This window comes from Prionailurus bengalensis, chromosome B2 (assembly GCF_016509475.1).
Source record: "Prionailurus bengalensis isolate Pbe53 chromosome B2, Fcat_Pben_1.1_paternal_pri, whole genome shotgun sequence".
Lineage (NCBI taxonomy): Eukaryota > Metazoa > Chordata > Mammalia > Carnivora > Felidae > Prionailurus > Prionailurus bengalensis.
The window spans coordinates 91,872,476-91,887,697 of NC_057349.1; the positions used below are offsets into that span (position 1 = coordinate 91,872,476).

General features: G+C 32.2%; 1 protein-coding gene across 5 annotated transcripts in view; it reads left to right on the forward strand.

The window, feature by feature from the left end:
* Positions 1-14,859, forward strand: part of GRIK2 (glutamate ionotropic receptor kainate type subunit 2) — a 662,286-nt gene extending 647,427 nt beyond the window's left edge. For 2 of the 5 annotated variants that reach the window (XM_043592011.1, XM_043592012.1), the window contains one exon: positions 13,145-14,859. In XM_043592011.1, the coding sequence (XP_043447946.1) occupies positions 13,145-13,309 (165 nt within the window). In that variant the 3' untranslated portion in view covers positions 13,310-14,859. Of the gene's footprint in view, positions 1-9,004; positions 9,092-10,651; positions 10,787-13,144 lie in introns of those variants that run through there. The other 3 variants (XM_043592013.1, XM_043592015.1, XM_043592014.1) reach the window with 3 other exon arrangements.
* The last annotated feature ends 363 nt before the right edge of the window (positions 14,860-15,222 follow it).

The window sequence follows — 15,222 nt, forward strand, 5'->3', positions numbered from 1 at the left end:
AGTTAATATGTGAAAATAATGTGGTTCCTTTATTGCCATTTAATGTTACTTTTAATCCTTTATTCCTTTGCACCAGAGTCTTTAGAAGAATGTATATACACACCTGAGACTATTGCATATTTTCTTGGGATTTTAATACATTTAATATTTTGTACAAATGTCTTTCTGTTCCATTCTTAAAAAAACTTGTGAATCTCATTCAAATTATATATTTATAGTGCTATAATTTCCTCAGTTCTATAAATATGAAGAATATTTATAGAAAGACCTCTCTTTCAGATGGTACATGCCACGTTTTGTATGTAAATTTATAGCTCTAAACATGAAATACTGCTTTACCATTTTTAAGTCTTCTGGCATTTCATTTACTTTTTGTATGTAAGCATCTCTGTTTTTAATTTTTTTAATGTTTATTTATTTTTGATAGAGAATGTGAGCGAGGGAGGGGCAGGGAGAGGGAGACAGAGAATCTGAAGCAGGCTTGAGGCTCTGAGCAGTCAGCACAGAACCCAACATGGGGCTGGAACTCGTGATTGTGAGATCATGAGATCATGAGCAGAAGTCAGATGCTTAACTGACTGAGCCACCCAGGGGCCCCTCTTTTGTTTTTAATAAAAAAAAACATTTTTTAGGGATTAAGTTTTTAGACCTTGTGTCACAGTGATATTATGTTCTCTTTCATATTCAAAAGGTTTATTAATTTTTATTGGTAAATATGAAGAGTAAAAATATGAAATTAAAAATAATATCATACATTAAGGTAAATGTATTCTGCAAATATTCTTTGAGCACTTACACCTTTAAAACTGTTTTTGAAAAGCAAAAACGTTTTCCTGTGTCTTTGGTAATTTATGTTGCAATTATCCTTCTGAAATCAAAATTTTGGATACAACATTTCTATATTTTTACTTAACTACAGTATTTAACACTTCAAAATAATGTTTTTATAAATGACCATTTTGATACTCTCGTTTTATCCGTGAGGAAAGTAACCAATTCAAATTTTGAAAAATCCCCCCCACAATATTCAGGATGGCTATATCTGCTGACTTAGCTAAGTCAAATATTTGTTGTGACTGACAAGTAAGTCTAAGTACACTTTTTATGTTATGATCCTTTTTGTAGTGTCAAAATGAGTTTTAAAGTCAAATCCAAAGAACTGATCAAAGACAAAATATATTAACTCAATTTCCATTTTTACTATAATTTGCCAATAAATGTGTTATTTGGTTAGATAATGCTTAAAATGAGTCCAAACATACAGAAGGAATTTGGGTTTTCTAATTGGAACCTCAAATCTTCTATATGTATTAAAGATATATCTCAGTATTAAAATAAAACAAATGAATTAATTTCTTTAAACATGTGGTGTTCTATTGCTCTTGTCTCTCGGTATCCTAGTCTTATGATTTGCCTAGGCCTTGTCTTTAACGCACAATTAATGTATAAACATTCCGTTAAAAAACAGAACAAAAAACAAAAACAAAAAGCAAAGAATCTAGGGATTTAATTCTGTAAAAAACCTTCTTAAATATTATTATAAATAACTAGTTTAGTTGGATTTTCCACATATCAACCAGCTCTCCTGAATTTCTATGGACCTGTAGGACCTAAAAAGTTAAGGAAAAGGAATGTAATGTACCCTTTTTGACTGAAATAGATGAAACATTACGTTGGAAAGAAACATCTATGTTGATATTACATGAGCGTTATTAGTCATATTCCCCAATGCTTTTCACACCCTGTCTCCACATAGCTTCCAAAATGAAATCCAAATTCACTAGCTTAGCACATGAGGCACTTCGGGATCTGTCCCTACCATTGTAGTTTTATTTTTTGCTTCTCTCCAATTTGTACCTTTACTCTGGCCAGACTAAATTACTTTCAATTTTCCAAGGTCATTCAGCTTTTTCAAATCCTCTTCCATTTCATTTGAACAAATCTTGACCATTTTTCTACCTGGCAACCTCTCACCAGTCATTTTAGGTTAGGCATTCAAGACTAAGTATCAACTTGCCCAGAAAGCTTTCCTTAATCAGTAGGATATAATGGATTTGGGTACATAACACAGTTATTTACACAAGATGGTGTTAGGTTTTCATTTCCTATTTCAATGAAAAAAATATGACATGTACATTTCACTTTTTTATACTTAGGTGATTTCAGGTACTGTCACAATTCCAAAAACAGTTCCCCCTCCTTTGAGAAAGCTGGGAAGGTGTTTTGCCCATTTAAACCGCATCCATCATTAAGTCTAGATATCTTTTTTTTTCTGTGAAGCTTCTGCATATCTCCATTCTCCCTTAGCACACTATTTTAAGCATTTGTAGCTTTTTCTGTGTGGTTGCCTCTCTCCCTATTAGACTTTTAGTTCCTTTGGTCAAAGACCTAGTGTCTTTGGTTTGCATCTTTGAGGTCCCAAATAGTGCCTGTTGGCATAAGGTAGATTGATCTATCATCTACTTATTTACCTATTTCTTTGTATTTAAATTAATAATGAAGTTCATTCTAGTGAACTGTTTTAAAAAGTGTATCATAAAGAATAAAAAGAACTGGGGCACCTGGGTGGCTCAGTCGGTTGGGCGGCCGACTTCAGCTCAGGTCATGATCTCTCGGTCCATGAGTTCGAGCCCTGTGTCGGGCTCTGTGCTGACAGCTCAGAACCTGGAGCCTGTTTCAGATTCTGTGTCTCCCTCTCTCTGACCCTCTCCCGTTCATGCTCTGTCTCTCCCTGTCTCAAAAATAAATAAAACGTTAAAAAAATTTAAAGAAAAAAGAATAAAAAAGAACTATGTTTCTACATAGTTCAAAATAACTATATTTATGAAACAAATACTTGTAGGTTTATTAAAAGTGACCCATTTTATTTAGTGTGGTAAATTAGGTTCTTGGGCTCAATTCTTCTTTAACTTTCTTGAGAAAAAGATTTTTTTAATTATACAGTTTGTTTAGCACCTTACTTAATTTATTAACACTAGCCATAAAATATTCCTAGATTTTATCCTGAAATATGCATGAGGACATATAGAAGTTCACAGTTTATTTACACTTATAATTGTGCCTTTAATTACATTTTAAAAATAAGGTAAATATTTGTGAAATCATTCATTTACTCAATAATTATTGAGAGCCAAACATGCAATGAATTATATTTTTCACATTGAAGGCAAGCAACGATATATTATTCATAATTCCATAATTCTTTTCCCTTCTCTTTCTCCATTGTCTTCCTTCTTTCTTTAGACTATAGTATTCCAGTATTTAAAAAATGAAATTTCTTCTCTTTATCTAAATAGGCTGCCAGATACAATATAGACACAATTCTAGTTGAATATGAATTTTATGGAAAAAATTATGAATAGCTAATAGCTTCCCATGTCAAGTCTTACCTCTAATGAAGATAATAAAATTAATAGCTATTATTATTACTATATAAAGTGGAAAATAAGATGTCTTTTATAGCACATATTTTATAAAATATAAGTGGAACAAATAGGTCTTGATGACTATAACTTTATATTTTCAAGTTGTTTGATAGTTAAGAGTAGTATAAGAAAATACCATTTTTAAATGAAGGCAGGTTAAATTGGAAAACAGAAGAAAATGCTGCAATATATAGACTTTAAAAATTCAAAAACTGTAAATTGCATTCCTTTCAGATAACCACAAGATGGTGTATTACAATTTTCATAATAATTCATGGTTTTAATTTTGATGCAAATATTAATGCATCAAAGATACATTGCTTTTCATTTATTCAAACTTTTAAATAAATAAATATTTATTTTTCTGATTTTTCCAAAGTATAACTTGACCATTTGGAAAGATCCTCGAAAAAGTTTTTCTTTTTCTATTACGTCTGAAAAAGTAACTAATCAACATGTGAATTTTCTAATTTATTTCTTCTTGCCTTACCTTTTCCCTGATTTAAAAAAATATTACTACTTAAGTTTCACTCAGTAAGAATCCAAGAAACTGTTGTGTATCTGAGGCAATTATCCGTGCATTTCAGGTTACATGGATATGTTTGAAAGTCCTGTTTCTCTCTAAGTCTTACTGTATAACTGAAAAAAGCTACTTAATATACAGAATTTTGTTTTGCCCGGTAGTATGTATTAGAGTATATTGGTTTTGTAAGCATGAATTAGAAGTGATTGTAATAATTTTAATTTTCATTAAACTATTTTATGACATAATTAATTTATGTTTAAAAGTACTCATTTCTTAAATATTTTAAGATGTCATCTTTTAAAAGATGTACATAATTCTGACTTCGTTTGATTTCCACAAGAATAGCAATATAACTTACATAGTTTAATATTTTGTCTGATTTATATACAGAAATATTTTCTTTCTTGTGCAATTGAAATGTATTTGCCTGTAAAGATTGTTTTTGTTGAATAGTTTGAACATGAATCTTTGAGTTTCCTGACATGAAAAATCTTAGCAACAAAAATACTCTTTATTAAGTATAACAAAATGTCTTAAAAATGTCTGAGAAATAAAAAATATAAATTACTGCTCAGATATTGAATTTGTATTGATTTGAGTTTTCCTTTAAGATGATTGAAGTACATTGTAAGAACTATTTTGTATTGTTGTTTTCCATGATATAGTACATTTTAGTCAATGCAGTTCTTTGTATTATAGAATGCTGGTATATCATACTCCAGATAACCTCTAAATAATGATGTTTTTTCCAGACACTGAAAGTTAAAAATGTTTTTGAGAGCACATACAATGCTCTTTGGTCTAGAGTTGAATAACAAATGTAAAAGGAAGTTGTAACTCACAGAAGGCCAAAGGAATGAAAACAATGCAATTTGGCGGAATGATAAAGAGAAAATCAGGGTGGTTTAGTTTAAAGCTGCAAGACTAGGGATCCTAGGGGCGCCTAGGTGGCGCAGTCGGTTAAGCGTCTGACTTCAGCCAGGTCACGATCTCGCGGTCCGTGAGCTCGAGCCCCGCGTCGGGCTCTGGGCTGATGGCTCAGAGCCTGGAGCCTGTTTCCTGTGTCTCCCTCTCTCTCTGCCCCTCCCCCGTTCATGCTCTGTCTCTCTCTGTCCCAAAAATAAATAAACGTTGAAAAAAAAATACATAAACTTTAAAAAAAAAAAAAAGACTAGGGATCCTAGATGAAAGAGTATGTATCAGGAAACACTTTCAAAGCTGACTGAATCTGTATTTCATGGAACCAGAAGAATGAAAACAGGTTGTTGCTTTCAGAATGCCGAAGAATTTTGTTCCATCAGGAGCAATGCTTTTTACAAGAAGTCATTTATTGAATAAGATATAGGAGTGCAAACACTCTTATAAATCAACAGTACAGATTTCAATATTTACCTTTTGCAAGTAATGCCTATTAACAAAACACAGAATATCTGTGCCTTTCATTGATTTAATGCATGAAATTTCAATGACATTTAAAATTTTAGAAGTTAAAAGTTCTAAGGAAATTTTCAGTATAATAAAATTTAGCCATAAAACATGTTGCTATTCAAAAGTTAAAAGTTGCAAAAAAAAAAAAAAACTTTGGACAAATAGTTCATTACGTATTGTCTAAGTTACTGCTTTTCTCTGAAAGCAGAGCATCTCTTCATTTCTATAAATGACCTAAAGATTAACTGGATGGCTTTTAAAAATGTTTTTAAACATAAATATAAAATCATACTTAAAAATGAGATGCCAATCTTTATTTTATTCTCCAACCTAGTTCCAAATCAGCAAAAGGATATTTAAGTCATTTGTTTATGATGAGCCATCCTGTTTACGCCCATAAATGATGTTTTAACATTGTAGCTTGACTGATAATAATTTCACTACCTTGTTTTTAGAAATGACTTTAGAGTTTCTAAAGAGCAATGTCTCATTTGAATACAGTGTTACCCTGAGGAGTCATTATCCATATTGTGCAGATGAGGTTTTGTCCCAAGGGTCAAGTGGTTCCCAAAGTCAAAGATGCCTCGTCTCACACGACTTCAGCTGTAACATATTGCACAAGTGGAGGCAGCATATTTAACTATTTCTCCTAATAGTTTTCCTTCCTGAAGTTGCATTGATGAAATGTGTGGAGTAGGAGTTTAAAATAGATAAAAAGACTGTGGGCTTTGATCATAAGCACTGTCTAGTTATTTCACTTTCCTAGACAATTAAGCGTGAGTTTTGGAATAAAAAAAAAGATTTGAGGTCACTTCTCAACTTCATTCAACTTTGGATAAAATTATTTAAACTTTCCATACATCACTTAAAATACACAAATAAATGAGTTATGAATATAACATAGATGAAAGTTTTAAAAATTAAGATTGTTAATATACATGGAAGTTTTTTCATGTGTCTGGCATATAATAAGCAGCGGTTGCTATAACATATTTATTATTATTCATAAAGCTGATACATTTTAACTTCTGGATCTTAAAAAGAGAGAGCTTTCCTGGAATTAGGCATTAGATATTTAGATGTTATATGTTTTGTTGAAAATTGTATGAGTATGACAACTAGCAAGAATGTGATGATTAACATTGCTTTTTCTTAAAAATGCATTTCATAGTTATATTGACCAAGGTGGTGTTGAAGCTTTTCAGACTTTATTTATTGATTTTTCTAGCTTAAGTAGGGGAAGTATAAAAATGTATGATGATGCTTCATCTTTCTGTGTCACTGTATTTGCTAAATGCAATATAAAATATTCAGCAATTGTTTCTGTAAGAGTCAAGGTTTCTGAGAATATTTTAATCTTTGGGTAAGTTTATCATTGTAAAATAATCCAGGCTAAAGCATAGGATGCTTTGTCATTTTATTCATTAAAAAATGTATTTTTTTGCCCCATAATTTTTTGTCTGATTTATTACTTATTATTCAAAAATTAACATTTATTAAGAACAGCATCCAGGTAAAAGGCTCTACTGAAATTCAAATCACTGTTAATGAAGCAAACTAAAATAATAAAGCATTCGTAGAATGGTAATCAAGAGAACAGCATTCTTCTTTTAGTTCTCATGCCAGTTACATGCATAACCTTAGATAGATAATGACTTCTTGAGTTTGAGTTTCTCTAGCTGTAAAATTAAAGTGATTAAGCAATAAGATCACTACAGAAACTGCATGTAAAAAGTCCCGTCTGACAGCTGCAAAGCTTATCTAAATAACATATTTTTTCAAAATGATAGCTGCTCTAGAACTGAATATCAAGATCAAAGTTGCTATATATATTTTTGACATGAGTGTATTAACTAGTCACTTTCCATCTCTCATTGCTTCACTGTTACATTCATATAGCCTTAGGTCAATTTATACTTCTGATGTACAGCATTAGCTCTTTGATATTTTAAAAATACTGTTAATTAAAAGAGTATAAATCAAAAGGAATGTGTCATATTAAATGACAATTATTTTCTCCATTTAATACAGCAATGCCTATATAAAATATTGCATCTTATATTCTTTATACTTTTATTCCATTTTAGTTATTATTTAGTTGATTAGCTATTATCTAATATGGGATAATTGTATGCAGGGATCAGTGACTGTTTGGGTTTGTCTTCACTATGTGTGATTTGGACTTCATGGTCAAATGGCCCACAGCATCAAAAATTAATTAGAAAAGTGTCTGAGAACAGACTGGTTATCCATGACCAGATGACAAACCTTTTATTTTATTTTATTTTATTTTATTTTATTTTATTTTATTTTATTTTATTAAGTTAATTAATTTATTATTTCTGAGAGAGAGAGAGAGAGAGAGTGAGCACACAGGTGCACAAGTGGGGAAGGGACAGAGAGAGAGAGAGGGAGACACAGAATCTGAAGCAGCTCCAGGCCCTGAGCTGTCAGAGCAGAGCCCAACGTGGGGCTCAAACTCAGGACTCAAATTCAGGAACTGTGAGATCATGACCTGAGCCGAAGTTGGACACTCACCCGATTGAGCCACCCAGGTGTCCCCAGATTACAATCAATTTAAAGGACAAGCACAAAACAAAACAATTTAGGAACACCTATGTGGTTCAGCTGGTTGAGCTTCCAACTTTGGCTCAGGTCATGATCTCATGGTTCTCGAGTTGGAGCCCCATGTTGAGCTCTGTGCTGTCAGCACAACCACCCTCTTGGGATCCTTTGTCCCCCTCTCTCTCTGTGCCCCTCCCCCACTCACACTCTCTGAAAATTAAATACAACATTAGAAAAGGCAGATTAGTTGATATAAGCTAGTATATATTAGAATATTGAGCTACAAATCTGATAGAAGTAGCTTGAATATTTTTGATGGAATTTCAAGTAGGAAATTTCAAGTATGCAAAAATGGTTGCAAATTATTCTGAATGAATATTAGAGTATCATTTATACTATCAAATAATAGCAAGACACGTAAAATAGTTTCCTCCTTAAAAAATAAATGCTAAATACAGACTTGATCGTACTGTATAATATTTTATGATTATTTCTCCTCTGGGTGATAAATGACAACATATTTTCAAGTTGAAAGTGACAAGCTTCAAAGTTTAAAAATTCAAATTGGTTATTTTTCATCAGTTGCTGTTTTTAAAAAAGACATTGATAGATATAAAGGTCTTAACTTAAAAGTGGAGTTTATGCCAGTGTCCAGTGTGAACATATTTACAACTAGATTTCTAATATTAAAAAAAAATATGTGTTTTGCCAAGTGCTGTCACATCATGTGATCATATGAACTTATCTGTAAATTAGAAAGTTAAGCTATTCAGAATAAATTATTCTATACACCAATAATGATATTCGTGGAACATTTTTTCTGTGGACTTTTTATGTTGTCTTATTATATACTCCAAATAAAAATACAATTTTATTTAAAAACAATGTAAATATAGCCACATTTATACTTGTAAAGTTTCCGGACCTTCATCCTTTATAGAATTAGAGATGTGTAAATACAGGTTGCCTCATTAAATATAGTGAATTTTATAATGAGTTTTACTAAGTTAAATGCAATTATACATGCTAACAGCTCAAAGATTTAAATTTTCATTTTCAGGAATCTTCTATTTGGTTAGTGCCACCCTACCATCCAGACACTGTTTAGTAAACTTTTGAAACTTACTAAAAGAGGTTTTTAATAATGGTTAGTATCCTTGTGCCTTTCTTTTTTCTTTTTGTAGTCTGTTATATTAATGTGGAGAAACATTTTTGTTGTTGTTTTCACCCTAAGAAAGTTACCTTATTTAATGACACAATTTGTGGTTTTCCATTCCTAAGAAGTGATTTGAAAAGCGACATAGTTTTCTTTCTCTTCCTCTCACCCTCCTCCCTCTTTGTCTTCCCTCCCTCTCTACTTCCTTCCTCCCCTCTCTATTGTTCTCTTTTTCTTTTATTCTTTATTCTGCCTCTCCTTTCTCCTCTCCTCCTCCCCACCCCCTTTTTCTTCCTCTTTATTATAATCCAAGAAACTCCTGTTACATGCACTTGGGTTTTTCAAAACCTTATTTAATATTTCAATAAAAAGGCATTTTTAAAGTTCCAATTATTATATGAAGTAGGAAAGACAGATTGTCTCTTGAATGACATTAGAACTTTATTTAAAAGTTTGACAGTAATTTTTTGGCAACATACGGCACAGGGAAACAACTATAATTCACCATCATTTCTGAAGTTTCAACTTTAGATTTTAACACAGATTACAATATGGAATTTGCATTCTAAAGCTTTAAAAAAAAGTAGAAAATATGTTTTTGTCCTAGTGCCACAAATGAACAGTGCTTTATGATATCATTACATTCTCTCAATTTTCCATGTAGATTCTAAACTCTTCCTGAGATCTAAATTTTCATAGTTTTGTGAAGGATTAGAAATATTCTACAAGAAGAGAACCCATGGTTTCACGGTGACTTTATTAATAACCTAAAATAAAACTATTTTCTAGGTAAACATACCCTAATAGATCAAGAGAACTGGTAAAATACCACTCATTCCAAGAAAAAAATAGTAAAAGTAGTAATTTGACATTAAATAAAACCAAGCTATTGGTTGGTTGATTAAAGGCTGCTTGATTAAAATGTTCACTTTCTAATAGTTTTGTAGACTAGATAAAGCCTAAAATAGTAATGGCGGGGTCACATGCTTATAATTTTCAGAACTTCTAAATTTGTAAATATAATTTATTTAAGATAATTTTAACTTGTAAAAGGTGATGGTATTGTGGTTTTTGATTGGTGCAGACTTTTTTAACCTACATTTTATATTATTCAACAATATAAATGTTATATAAAATTACTTAAAAGAGTTTCATATGCCTTTATTTGTAGTCTGAAGTTAAGTATAGGGTACTAAATATACCTTACTCTTTCACTTAGTAGAAATAAAATTGAGTCATTTCACAGTTGAATGTGTGTGTATATTTATAAAATTTTTTTCCCAAAGGAAATCAGCTGTTTAGGACACTCTTTTAGTATGGACAAAAAATAATAATTAGCTTATTTGAACTAATATATTCAAAATGTCTAAAAACCGAATTTGCCAAGAAGAGGGTTTTATTTAGCATTGCAAAATTTATTCATTTTAAATGAAGGCTTATTTCAGACAATTCAACGTTTTTCACATCCTATAACATTTTAAAGTGTCAATGGCATCGAGTTCTGACCTTGTTTTATTATCTAATCAATTCTTCTGTTAAATGTTTCAACAGAGAGCCAAGACTAAGTTACCTCAAGACTATGTATTCTTCCCCCTTTTGGAGTCAGATTTTTCCATTTCTACAGTGTTGTCATCATCACCATCTTCATCATCATTATCATCATGTTCTTAATAAGTACATCTAATAGTAGGTATTAAGCAATGAGAAACACTGTGTCCATCTACTGGCTGTCAGTGTCATATAAATCCTTTAATAGAAATATAATTCATGAACTTCTGAACTGTATAATTTAACACATTATAAATAATGCATGGCAGTAACTGTAGTTAATGGGAAATCCATGTGTAGCATTTAATCATCACCCATTACAAGTACTAATAAATTAATATTTTTACTAATTTAATGTTATTAAACAAATGCCAAAGTTTTACCTGATTAATCAGATAACTCATAGACATGCATTTTACTAAGCTTCTGAAAAAACTTTTAAGCAAATGAATTTAACGCACTGTTAAGTTAGAATTCAAATATTAGGGTCATGTGTAGCTGTTGTTAAAATTCAGTCAACATTTAAAGAATACATGTGTGCTCATTCATTGCCATGAGAATTTGATTTCTGCTCTTTACAATTTAGTGAGAAGGATACACAGAAGACAGTGAGGCCAGATAGAAAAACATGACAATGAGTGCAAAATGCTAGAGGGACAAAACCACATTGAATGAAATAACGATTCTGGTCATTTGGAAAGTGATTTCTGAATAACTGAAAATATGAGTCATGTCCTGAGACAAGGGATAAAGTTGGATTGATATGAAGGGTGAAAGAATTCTGCAGGGCACTAGAGCAAGAAGTGAAGGAGAAAAAAATCCTGGAGGTCCAAGCAGAGAAGGGTATATGTAGAGAAAAAAGAAATGGAGAGGGGAAATTGAGGAGGAAGGAGGAAAGCTGAATCATAGAAGTCATGATGGGGAAAAAAACAGGACATTTGGATTTTATCTGTTTGTTGGACAAGGAAATGCTATTAATAACTGGTTTAAAAATAGATTTTTCTGTTATTTGTGAGCCTTTGGAGAAGGGTAGCCTAGACATTAGAGTTGGGAATACCAATAAGGAAACTGTTCAGGAACCCATAGAAGAGAAATGAAGATATAGCCAATAATGGACAAAACATACTAAGGCAGGGTCAAAAATCACAAAATTGGGTATCAGGATATATTGCTGTAGTCTCGGGTATGAGCCACAGAAAGTGATTTATTTGCCTTTTCTCTGAATCAGTTTTCTGTCACATAGATGCCTACTTTAATTCAAAGTATTAGTTTGAATGACACAAAAGATTATGCATGCAAAATATTTTTACAAACATAAGGCACATATATGGTATTAAATATTTTATCCTGTATTATTTTGGAATTAGCCTAAACTGATAAACGATAAAGCAGCAACATCTAAAGGAAAAAATGTCTTCATACGCAAACTTGATTAGGTTTATTTCACTGTTTTCATATCACTGTTAGGAATTGTATAAACTTTTCATATTTGTCCACATTTTTGGTTGTTGTTCGTACTTTTAGTGCTTGCACAGAAAGAGTCTAAGCCTCAGCCCATCTGAATTCCAACTACGATATGAAACTTGTCCATGAATCTGATTCATATGTAACTAATACATGTGTATCTCAATTAACTGGGGAAGGAGACTAACAAAATTTTCTTTCACATATATGACTCTGTAATAGGAATTGTGAGGAATGTGTAATAATGAGCCCCAGATATACAGAATTTCTAACAAAATCTATTGCCAATGAAATGGGAATTAAAATAATATTTATAGGGTCATTTTTTCTTCATGGAATAACTTATTTGCCAGCTTTCAGTCATGAAGCCTATGTTGACAAAAAAATTAATATTCATGTATTTTTAACGTGCTACAGTTTGTCATTTCATGATTAAATCATATCTGTTTGTAATCATCATCGATAGCTTTATAGGCATAATCACACCAAGATATGATGAATACCAGAAATTATTTTCCATGTTTTTATGTCTAAATGTGTGAGTACTATTTTTGTTCTGTTTTGAGATGCACAATGTAGAATCCATGTTTAAAGAAAATTTTCATATTTCATGTTGTGATTTAAAAGTAGTACATTTCTTCTATTTGTTAAAAAATCAAGAATGGATTTCTGGTTACTGATTTGTGTATATGTGTTTGTATTTAAATTTTAAGGTAGATTTATATTTCATGATGTTAATAAATTTTACATCTGAAAATCTTATTCAACATATACATACTATGTGCATTCCTTGTTGGCAGTTAATTTCACTGTCGGGTGGAGATTTTCTTTAAACTAGCCCACTTTGATAAAAATATTTGAAATATCATGAGTTGTTTATTAAAAGTGCAACTGTTATAATCTTCTTAATGAAATATTTCAAACCTTCAAGGCTTTTATGTTGACAAGTCTGTTGAAAATGAGTTTAATATTATTTCTGGGCAGTTGCAGTGTATCTGTTTTGTAATATTTCATTCTCTGTGTTGTTCCTAGAGGTCCTTCTGTAGCGCTATGGTGGAAGAACTGAGGATGTCCCTGAAGTGCCAGCGACGGTTAAAACACAAGCCACAGGCCCCAGTTATTGTGAAAACAGAAGAAGTTATCAACATGCACACATTTAACGACAGAAGGTTGCCAGGTAAAGAAACCATGGCATAAAGCTGGGAGGCCAAACACCCAAGCACAAACTGTCGTCTTTTTTTCCAAACAATTTAGCGAGAATGTTTCCTGTGGAAATATGCAACCTGTGCAAAATAAAATGAGTTACCTCATGCCGCTGTGTCTATGAACTAGAGACTCTGTGATCTAAGCAGTTGCAATGATCAGACTTGATTTGCAAGCATCACGGATCAACCAAGTTACACTGGGTTACACTGTTTATCATGGGTTCCTCCCTTCTTCTGAGTGAATGTGACATGCGCATTTTGTGGCTGGTTTCAAATGCAGTCCAGTAGGAAATTACAGGTTCCTTTTGAAGTCCAACTGTTGCCAGGAGGTGGAAAATCGATGTCCCAAGGGTAACCAGTAAAAAAAAAAATCATTAAAGAATAAAAATACTTGGAATCAGCAAAAACTGTAGTGATACAAGAAACAGTACAGTCTTCTGACACCCAGGTAATAGAGGTGATGATGTTACTAGCCCCCAGCTACTCAGTATAATATCATCTGAATAGACGATATGTGTTTTTATAGGATGTGAAAAAAAATGTAATGCAAAACAAATCTGAATTTCATGGCAAGTGGAATATAAAGCAGATATTCATCAGTGTTTTTCTTTCTTTCTTTCTTTCTTTTGACAGTCTGTGTCACTGATTGAGATAGAAATGTCAATTACCAAGGCAATAATGTTTTTCTTAAATTTACTAAAGCAGGAGATTTAGCATACAACTCTACCAGATCCTTACCCTACCCCCTTATACCCTTTCCCCAATCCCATCCCCCGAATAAAAGGGCAACAGTTGGTTCAGAGATTCTGAATGAAAAAGGATGATGTTCTGCAATCTTTGTCTTAAGTCGTAAAAGAGGGCTGAGTATTGATGGTTATGTGGAAGACTGAAGCTTTCATTCTAACATTCAGATATGTTCATCTAAACCCTCGTTCCTGCTCTAAATGAACTTGATGGAGCCTGGGCAGATCTCAGTGAAAGGAGAAAGGGGACTGTTCATCTATAGAAAAGTATGTGTGGAGAACTTCGAAGCGGACTGCATTTATCAATACAGTCACAATGTTAAATGAACAAAATTCTTGAGCAGTTTTTTTCAAAAAAATGTTCAGGTTTATTTGTGGAAATGCAAGATTTCTATGAAAATAGTTTTTGTATGGAAATTTTTGTAATACTTTTTATCAACAAAATAAGAACATGTGTTCCTGTCAGGGGTGTGATGCCAAGCATGAATGGTAGTGCGTGTGCACCACCAACGTTTGGTGAAAACTATTTTTATCAAGAAAAAAAGGAATCATAGAAGAGAAATATTTTCAAGTTAGATAATATAAAAGCTAGGTGCACTACCACCACTGCTTACCATGCCACACCCCTGGTTTCCACGAGGCTGATAACATACTGTAATGAACAATTGTGTGTAAAATGGTAAAAGACACAGACCTCTTGACAACATTGTGATAACAGTTGAGTGCACACAGTTTGCTGTTTGAATCCAATGCACAAAATTAAAAAAAAAACATTAAAATTATGTCCATTTTACTTTCAGCTTTGACTTTCATTTTTCTCTTGTATGTGTAAATGAATGCACAATATGTTCATTGCATTCAGGGAATTCAGGGATTCCTGAAACCTTCTAGATCATCAAGGATGGCCACTTCCCAACCACCTGGAGAAAAGAAGAGAAAGGCTCAGTGATGAACTACACAGATGTAGAAAAATCTGGACTGGGCTGTAATGTAATCTCTAGGTTTATGGCAGTTTAAATGAGAAAAATAGCAGTTCTAGAAGCAGCAGTCATCATCTTACTTCTTCCACGAGGAGATATTGACTATATTCATAGGGTTGTGTAAGACTGTGTAATGTTTACTGATAGTATATTTGAAGTTTAACCCATGTCCAACTTAAGAA